At 37.8% G+C, this 10532-nt stretch overlaps 1 protein-coding gene across 1 annotated transcript; it reads right to left on the bottom strand.

Moving 5' to 3' along the window:
• Positions 1–512: 512 nt before the first annotated feature.
• Positions 513–1039, bottom strand: LOC125873738 (uncharacterized). Its single transcript, XM_049554604.1, has 2 exons — positions 816–1039; positions 513–732 (listed from the first exon to the last, which is right to left on the bottom strand). Exons 1-2 carry the CDS (start codon positions 1037–1039, stop codon positions 513–515), a joined length of 444 nt encoding a protein of 147 aa, XP_049410561.1.
• Positions 1040–10532: the final 9493 nt, after the last annotated feature.

A 10532-nucleotide genomic window follows, 5' to 3' on the forward strand; every position in this document is an offset into this window, starting at 1 on the left:
AAAGTTGAACCAAAAAATACAAACTGCCGTAAATTCAAGGTGTTACAATATCTCCCTCTAGGGAACATTCGTCCTCGAATGAGATCACACTAAGTAGTACATGAGCGGAAAGCATTTAACCCCAACTCAAACACACAACATGCAATTTGCATATCTCAGTATTTAAACTTAAAAGAGTGTTTAGAAAGAGTTAGTACCTTGGTTTGGAATTTCTTTGGGAGGAAAGAGATGTGGGTATCTCTTCTTCATATCCTCCTCAGCCTCCCAAGTAGCTTACTAAATAAATTGATTCCTCCATCAAACCTTGACTGATGCAACCTCCTTGGTCCTCAACTTGTGAACCTGACGATGAAGGATCTGAATAGGTATTTCCTCATAATATAGGTTGTCCTTAATACAAATATTTCTAGTAGGTACTATGAGTGAAGGATCGCCCATACATTTCTTTGGCATGGATACAGTAAACATCAGATGAACTGTTGCTAATTCTGAAGGTAGCTCCAACTCATAAGTTATATTGCAAACCCTGCTAGATATAGGTTGTCCTGACGATCAAGGATCTGAATAGGTATTTCTTCATAATATAGGTTGTCCTTAATACAAATATTTCCAGTAGGTACTATGAGTGAAGGATCACCCATACATTTCTTTGGCATGGATACAATAACCATCAGATGAACTGTTGCTAATTCTGAAGGTAGCTCCAACTCATAAGCTATATTGCAAGCCCTCCTAGATATTTTGTAAGGACCAATACACTGGGGACTGAGTTTCCCTTTCTTACCAAATATCATAACACCCTTCATGGGTGAAACCTCAGGTAGACCAAATCATCAACTTCAAATTCTAAGTCACTTTCCCTAACATCTGTATAGGATTTTTGAAGACTCAGAGTTGTTTTTTGCCTTTCCTGGATAATCTTCACCTTCTCCATGGCTTGATGGACCAAGTCTAGCCCTATCAACTTGGCTTCACCGACCTCAAAGCAACCAATAGGCGATCTACACCTTCGCCCATACAGAGCCTCATAGGGAGCCATCCAGGTACTAGAGTGATTACTTTTATTGTAAGCAAACTCTATTAGAGGCAAGTGATCATCCTAATTACCTTTGAAGTTTATGACATATGTTGTCAACATATCTTCTAAATTCAGGATTGTGAGCTCTACTTGGCCATCAGTCTGAGGATGAAAAAAAGTACTCAGATTTACCTTCAAACCCAAACCTTTCTGAAAAGACTTCAAAATTGAAAACTGAATTGTGCACCTCGATCTGAAACAATAGACATAAGAACTCCGTGTAGTCAGACTATCTCCTAAATGTATAATCTAGCATAATCTTCTTCTAAATTTGAGTTCTTTACCATAAGAAATTGGTTGATTTAGTCATCTCATCTACAATCACCCAAATCAAATCATGCTTCCTACGAGATCACAACAAGCCAATAATGAAGTCCATATTGATTATCTCCCACTTCTAATATGGAGGAGCTATAGTATGAGCCGTACCACCTGGTCTTTGGTGATATACCTTGACTTGCTGGAAATTTTGGAACTTAGTGACAAAGTTTGTAATGTACCACTCCATACTACTCCACAAATAGACTTCTCTCAAGCCTTGTTGAACCGGGATGAATTGAATAGTTCGAACTGTGAGCATGTGCCTTGATTTTCTCTTGGGGTTCATCCACCTTCGGTACACACAATCTACCTTGATATCTCAACACACCATCTCCCCCTTGTTCAAAAGCCATCCCTTTTGCTTATGTACATTGGATTTTAGTTCAAGTAACTCAGGGTATTGTTCTTGTTTCTCCTTCTCTTCAGACACTAGTGATGATTCAACTCCATTCATCACCACAACTTCGCATTCGCTAGAATCCAAGAGAATGACTCCCAATCGAGCAAGTCTATGAACTTCCTAAGACAATTATTTCTTGCCTTCCTTAACATGGGAAGTACTTCCCATAGATAGCCTGCTCAAAGCATCAACAACAATATTAGCCTTAATAGGGTGATAGAGGATAATCATGTCGTAATCCTTGAAAAACTTTAATCACCTTTTTTGTCTGAGATTTAGCTCTTCTAACTAAATACATACAGAAAACTCTTGTGATCGGTGTACACATCAACATGAAAACCATAAAGGTAATGACGTCATATTTTCAAAAGCAAATACAACACCTCCCAACTCAAGATCATGAGTCAGGTAATTCTTTTTGTGAACCTTAAGTTGTGTGGAGGCGTAGGCTATAACCTTACCATTCTGCATCTATACACAACTAAGTCCAACTCTGGAAACATCAGAATACACAAGAAAGCTTTTTGTACCCTCTGGTAGGGACGACATTGAGCATTAGTTAATCTGGTTTTCAATACATGAAAGCATTTCTCACAAGCTTTAGACCTTTGAAACTTAGCCAGTTTCTGAGTTAACTTAGTCAACGCGGAAGATATTGACGAAAACCCCTCGATAAACCTTCTATAGTAACCATCCAATCCTAAGAAACTTCATATGTCTGTTGGAGATGTGGGTCTGGACCAGTTCTACACTTTTTCAATCTTCTGAGTATCAACTCGGATCCCTTAACTAGATACAATGTGGCCTAAGAATGCCACGAACTAAATCCAAAACTCACAGTTAGAAAATTTAGCATACAAATCTCTTTCCTTGAGAATTTGGAGAACTATTCTGTGGTGACTAGAATTATCCTTCACATTCCTCTAATAAATCAGCATGTCATCAATGAATACAATCACAAACATGTCATGATATGGATTAAATACTATGTTCATATGATCTATGAACATTGCAGGAGCATTAGTCAAACCAAACAATATAACATGAAATTCATAATGACCATAATGGGTCTTGAATGTTGTTTTCGAGATGTCAGTTTCTCTTACCCTCAATTGACGATAGCAAGATCTGAGGTCTATTTTAGAAAAGTAAGTGGCACACTGAAGTTGGCTGAAAAGGTCATTAAATCTTGGAAGGAGATACTTATTCTTTATGGTAACCTTGTTCAACTAACGGTAATCAATGGACATCCTAAGAGAACCATCTTCCTTCCTCACAACCAAGACCGAAGTGCCCCAAGGTGAGACACTTGGTCGAATGAAGCCCTAATAAATTGCTATTTTTGCTCTTTTAACTCAGCTAGAGACATTATATATGGTGGAATAGAGATAGGTTGAGTATCAGATAGAGTGTCTATTCTGAAGTCTATTTCTCTCTCAGGAGGGACTCTTGGAAGATCACCTGAAAAACCTCAGGAAACCGATTCACAATTTGAGATGAATCAGTATGCGGTGTCTCAACACTAGAGTCATTATATTGGACTAAGTCATAGATTCACCCCTTAGAGACTAACTTTCTGGCCTTAAGATATGAAATAAAATGACCCTTAGGCACTGGTGAACTACTCCTCCACTCCAAAGGTGGCTTGTTAGGAAACTGAAACTTGACTACTCGAATTCTACAATCAACTGATGTATAAAATTCATTAAGCTGATCCACACCTAGAATAACATAAAAGTCCAACATATTTAGCTCAACTAAGTCAGCCATAGTTTCCTTTTAATTAACGAGGATAGTAACATCACGATAGACTCTTTATGCTACAATAGAATCACCAACTGGGGTCAAAATATTTAAAGGCTCAAGAAGTTGTTCAGGGGAAATTCTGAACCTCGTTGCAACATAAGGAGTCACAAACGACAAACTCGCGTTAGGATCAAGCAACGCATAAACATCAAAAGTAAAGACTTTAAGAATACCCGTGAAATCAATATGTGAGTTCTCCATATCCTCGTGACTAGCTATAGCATACAGAAGGTTTGTACCCCCGTCTGATCCTGAAGTAGCTCCTCTTTGGGTATTTTTCTCTAGTGGAGCTTCTGAAGAACATTAGGCTTTATTGCCCCCATTATTCTGTCTATTATTAGGATATTCCTTAGAAAAGCGACCCTTCCTTCCACACTTGTAGCAAAGAACATTACCAACATAGCATTCTCCAGGATGGAGTTTACCACACTTACCGTAGGGTAGGTAGCGTGTGAACCATTGTGTTGCATTTCCCTGCAATTGAGAAGTTTATACTCTAAAATTCTAAAAGTTATGGTTTCTATAATCAATTTTTCTCCTTGGTGCAGGTGCATAGGCTGACGATGGAGCAGGTCTAGATGATTTCAACTGAAAGGATGATCGGTTCATATTTCTATTTTTCTGCTGGCCAAAATCCTAACTTGTTGTCTTAGGTCTCTTGCTACGACACTCTTCCATGTTTTTATACCCTCAACCTGCTGCACATGAATCATCAAACTAATTAATTCCAGGTCTCCTATCAATATAGTGGTCTTACCTTCTTTACATGATAAGTGGGAAACTCCAGAAGCGAACAATCTAATTCTACTCCTAAAATCAGCCACCATCTCCAGAGCATAGCGGGATAGTTGAGTGAACTTGAGGATATACTTTTCTCCCCCCCATAGATTCTTTGTTTGATTAAGCAATTCTCTTACCTTCGCTTCCCTTATCTCTCGGGGAAAGAAGCACCCCAAGAAAGCATCTTAGAACACAACCTAACTCAACGGTGGTGCACCTTCTTCCCTATTCTTTTTCCACTGACCATACCATATCATAGCAATACCATAGAGCTGGTATGTAGACAACTCCACACACTCAGCATCAACAAGATGCATGAATTAAAACACCTTTTGAAGTCCATCCACAATGTTTTTTGGATCTTTATTGTTCTTTGACCTAGTGAACTCCGAGGGACTCATTCTTAGAAATTCTTGGACTCTAGATGCATCATTCCCATCATGATGTCCGGATCCTTGGGGACCAACTTTCATTTTCACCACTAGAGTAAACATCTAAATTGCATTCCTGAACTCAGCATTGGTGACATCTCCTTGAGGGGTGATGAGTTGGGGGTTTCAACTCATTTAGGGCTTATTATTCAAGGATTTAGTGTCCTCAATGCCTATTTTACGTTCATAACTAATGTTTAAATGTTGATATGTAGCAATGAAGGATAGAGAGTAAGGAAAGGACATTACGAGGCAAATAGGAGTGAAAAAGTAGAAGAAAGTTGAAGGAAAGCAAAGCTAGTACTCACTAAAGCCACTCGGCAAATCGACGAGTGGACCTTCAGCTCACCTAAAGTTCTAGCATGCTTGCCCACAGAAGAAATCAACTTGGCGAGTAGACAAGTGATTCGACGACACGCCAAAGAGATCGGCGATGAAAATCTGGCTCGTCCAAAGTTACAGAAAGATTTGACAAAAAAGCCATGCCAATAAGGCGAGAAGAGCAGTACTCAGTGGATCGATGACTTTTTTAGGGAACCCGACTTACTTCACCGAGTTGACTTCGTACTGAAATTGTGGGAACGCATAAATGCAATTTTGAAAAGAAAAGAAGAAGTTCCCACATTATTCTATTTTCTGGGTTTTTGAGTTTTTACATTCTAGAACATTGTTTTTACATTTTGGAGTAGAGATCTTGAGATTGTGACATTTTTAGCTTAAATTTCAGCATTTGGGAAAAGCTAATCATTGTCAAATTAGATGGAGAACTTCGTTGGTAACGAGTTCTTGTTTTTATCTATGTTTGACTAAAACCCCTTTCCTTGGGGTGTGATAATTTAGTTGAATGTGTTAATTAGCTAATTGATGTTCTTAGTTAGTGATGTTATTGTTCTTTTGAAGTGGGTTCAATTAATTTTTCACGTTTTAATTGTGGAATTGTAATTGGAAATGCATTTCTAGGTAATTACTCTATACTTTCTTGAGAAAGAGGTATTAGAGTCGAATTATTAGTTGATAGTTGTACTGATTGCATCTTTAAGAATCTAGCTTGAGAAAATGGGTTTTGTGTCTTTACAAATATAGCTTGAAAGAGCTAACTAATTAATGAATTGGGTTATTTGACTGCATTTTTCCCGTTGAGGTTCGAAAGAACTCACTTGAAACATAATAGTTGATTGAGAAATAGCTACTTCACTCAAAACCTAGCCTACCCACTAAGATTCAACATCTTTGAGTAACAAGTAATCACTCATTACGTGAATTTAACATTCCACTTATCACTGTCCTAAGGACCATTCTCTATTTGTTTACTTCCCACTTTAGTTGTCGTAAATTTGTTACCCAAATCCCCCCATTTGATATTAATCGTTGAAACTTTGTGATTTACTTTAATGTTGTGAAATCTCTGCATCTACAAACGATTAGGACATAATTTTACTTCTTGATGGAGTTCTCTATAACATCACTCCATCTGGGATCGACCTCCACTCTTAGTTAGGTATATACTTGTTAGTGACTGCCTACACTTAGAATTGGATGAAGTGTAGTTGAGCGTTATCATGGGGTTGCACTTTTGGTGCATTGGGAACCTCTTGATCTTGAGGATTAACATTCCTCTTAGCAGAACGTCCTAGAACAACTCTTCGTGGAGGCATGATCTCAAATATACGCGTAAGCACCATTTAGAAGAAACTTTCATAGAGTTGAACTCCATCACACAAAAATGAGTAAGAAGAAGCTGAAACATTTCCTAAATGTTGTAGCCTCCTAATTATAGATATGGTGCGCCTTACACCGATAACAAGGACTTTACAGGCAACTTCATAGACTCCTAGGACGCTTGAACTCTTGGCTCTAATATCAAGTTTGTCACGACCTGAGCCTACACCCTAGCGTGACTAGCACTCAGGAACAATTTCTAATCCCCAAGAAAACCTTTGGCCTGGCTGCCTGACTTTCATTACACTAAACAGTGTGTGGAAGCTTAAAATAGATGAACAATTGGACATTCAAGAAAAGTCTTACAATATTGTCTTGCCAATAATTTACATGAGTTATAAAGTAACAAAATACTGTGAGCAACAATGGAAACATCTAGTACTATCTGTCTATGAAGCCTCTAGCAATGTAAGATGTCGGGACAAGACTCGTGACACCTCCAATACTACTAAACTGAATGGAATGGGAATCTAACAAAAGCAAAAAGGCGTCCCCAAATAATGTCTGTGAGTGAATAATGATCTCAACGAAATGCTTGTTGATGATCTTGAGCACTTGTATTTGCGTCATAATAAGATGCAAGTCAAATGATGTTAGTACATTGAATTTTCTCTATGCTAAACATTTAGGAAACTATTTCACTTCCTTCTTACTTTTTTTTTATGTGATAGACTTCAACTTTATAAAAGTTTCCTCTAACTTGTGCTTACTTGTATCTTTTCAGATCATGCCTCCACGAAGAGCTGTTCGAGGACGTCTTTCTAGGAGAAAGGTCATCCCTCGAGATCAAAAGGTTCCCAATGAACAAGAAGTGCAACCCCCTCACGGTGATGTCACCAATGCTAAATTCAGGAATGCTTGACCTAGGTTGTGGCCAATGAAGTTGGTTAACGAAGAGGGGTTTGTCATGGAAATGGCTGATACATCCCGGACCCGTGAGGTTTTGGAAATGAATCCCCCAGAATTCACAGGGTCAAACATCACTAAGGATTCGAAGAAATTTGTGGAGGAGCTATAGAAAGTAGTTGAGGTTATGCGCGTTGATGATGCTAAGCATGTAGAGTTAGCTTAATACCAACTCAAGGGTGTTTCTAAGATTTGGTACGGTCATTGGAAGAAGAGAAGGGCTGAAGGGGCACCACTTTTGAGTTGTATTGTCTTTGAAATTGCCTTCTTAGGGCGCTTCTTTCCCTGTGATCTAAGGGACGCAAAAGATGAGAGACTTATTTAATCTTAGGAAGGAATCCATGAGTGTCCGTGAGTATAGCCTCAAGTTCACCCAGTGTCCCGTTATTCTCCGGAGATGGTGGAGGATATGAGAAGCAAGATGAGTCTGTTTGTGTCTGGGTTGTTTTGCTTGTCAAGCAAGGAGGGTAAGCTATGTTGCTAGGAAACATGGACATTGCAAGGCTTATAATCCATGTGTAGTAGGTTGAGGAAGATCAACTGAAAGATAGAGAAGAGTTCCACAATAAGAGGGCTAAGAAAACAGGTCATGAGTCTTAACAACAAAAGGCGATAAATGTGAACCAATCATCTTTTTAGCATTAGATATAGTCCCACCATTTTTAAAGCCTATTTTCGCATTTACCTGCCAACTCTTAGTAATTACGCGACTTTCCCAGATTTTTTTGTGCGTATTAGCCAATGGATCTAGTGCCTAGGAGCAACCAAAAATAATTATGAATTTGAGAACCTCTGTAATGAGTTGGGGAAGCCATACGTATAGTCTTTTTTTAAAGTGAAGTAGACCATACAAGACTTTATTGAATAACTAAAATCATCTTACATTGTCTGATCCAACCCAGGCCTAATAACATTACAATAAGGAAAACAAAGAGAAACAAAAGACGTCCAAGACATGTAATGTCCGGACATCAAAGAAAAAGGGGAAAGGAGAAAATAGTTTCATCTCCTTCCTCAAAACACAAGTGAAAACAACCATGGTAATCGATTGAGAAAAGCATCGATGATTTGGAGAGACATCAAAACCTTCAAATTCAGTATCCAACTCCACTACAGAACCTAAAAGTTGTCGAGCTTAAGGTGTTTTCACCAAAGAGATTCTAAATCTCACGAATGCCATGAAAACAATCTTAATGAAGATTTTTTTCACTCAACAACGCCAGATCTGGAGAGCTCTATGTATGATTATGAAGTATTTATTGTCTATTAATCAAATAACTGGTGGTAAATATCCATCTTCATGTCCCTTGTGAGTGACGATTTTGGTACCAAAGCTCTAGCTGGAAGCATGCCACTCCAACACCTACTTATACTGAGAGTTCCAACAGGGTAAGTATTTGTTCCTCTCGATCCATTTCACTCTTCTTGATTTCCTTTTGAATGTTTTCATGCCCTCATCCACCCATTTTTCTAGAAGAATGTTTCGCCATCCTTGTCCACTCTCAGTAGATTGAGCTAAAAAAGTTGATACCACTACTTGAAATTCAAGAAAGATAGGTACTCTATTAAACTAAAAAAATTCTCCCTTATTGTCACCAATGCATCTGCTTGAATGATCAAATTTCAACTATGTGAATTCACTATTAGAATGTATATTTTAATGTTATCTTCTCTGCATATGATCATAAATTAGCAAAATCTCAATTTTGATATCTTCTTATCCTAAGGCTAGGAAGTTTTTCTTTCTCTGTATTGATTATGCCTCGTGCCTCAGTTGGTATATCCTGAAAATTTGAGTATGTTAGTCTTTGAGTACTTGCAAAACAGAAAATGTAGTTAGCGAAAAAGTTAACCAACTGATTCCCTTCTCTGAGTATCTGTTCCGCTATCACTTCCTTGTCCTTCATAAGCATCTTAATCCTCTTGATCTCCATCACAATGCCCCAAAGGGTTTCCCAAATTCCATCCAGAATATTCTACAAAGAAAGAGAATCAGTTTCAAGAGTAACAGTGAGAAGATTATATTGTACATATTACTCCAGACCCAGTCTTAATCCCAGCACCTCTACCACTAGATTAGCACCATCAAATAATCTATTGACTTCAGCATAAAATAAATTCCTTTCTCCATTCTTGATACAAAAATCCCCATAACTTGGGTCTGGATTTCATTTAGATGCACCATCAGATTACATTTGAAGGACCCCATCACTGGACGATTCCACACTATTATTCTGCAACCAAGTGAGGGAGTGTACTCCTTGATGAATTTTATCAACCCAGGCCAAGATGTTGGTAAATCTTTTAGGCAAAGGTAGTTATACTTGGCTAAGAGAAACAAATTTCTGTTTATTTCTATTTCTATACCCACATGTGTCATTCTTTCTCCATGATTAATGGTGTTTCTCCTCTTCCAAATCTTTCGTATGATGAACAAAGGAACTGCATTGAAGAGCATTACATATAGTCCCACAATTTTTTAAGGCATATTTTCGCATTACCAACAAACTTTTAAAAAGCACACGACTTTCAAGGTTTTTTTGTGTGTATTAGATCATACATTTGGCGCCTAGACAAAACCCAAAATATATTATGAAAAAACATTATGAGGACCTCCATAATGAGTTGTGGAAGCCCTACGTATAGACCTATTATTTTTATGGCATATTTTCACATTTTTTACTAGCCAACTTTTAGAAATTACGAGACTTTTTCAGTTTTCTGTGTCTATTAGCCCATGGATCTGGCACCTTTAAGCATCAAAAAAAATTTCTGAAAAACTTTATGATGACCTCTATAATGAGTTGGGAAAATATTACGTATAGTCCCACAATTTTTACGACCTATTTATGCATTTACCAGCCAACTATTAGGAATTACGTGACATTTTCAATTTTTCATATGTATTATCCCATGGATATGGTGCCACGAAACACCGAAAATATCTTCCTGAAAACACATTTTGAGGACCTCTTTAGTGAGCTCGGAAGCATTATGTATAGTCCCACCATTTTAAAGCCTATTTTTTTTTTTGCAAAAATAAACTTAAAATGATGGGAATATATGTAATGTTCCCCCAACTCAATATTGA

This window comes from Solanum stenotomum, chromosome 8 (genome assembly GCF_019186545.1).
Source record: "Solanum stenotomum isolate F172 chromosome 8, ASM1918654v1, whole genome shotgun sequence".
In the NCBI taxonomy this organism is placed as follows: domain Eukaryota; kingdom Viridiplantae; phylum Streptophyta; class Magnoliopsida; order Solanales; family Solanaceae; genus Solanum; species Solanum stenotomum.

Bases quoted from the DNA above. Each gene is read 5' to 3' on its own strand.
- LOC125873738 (XM_049554604.1), bottom strand. From the start codon at position 1,039: ATGGCTCCCTATGAGGCTCTGTATGGGCGAAGGTGTAGATCGCCTATT. The intron at 733-815 runs GTTTCACCCATG...CAAAATATCTAG, and splicing joins GATGATTTGGTCTACCTGAG to GAGGGCTTGCAATATAGCTT.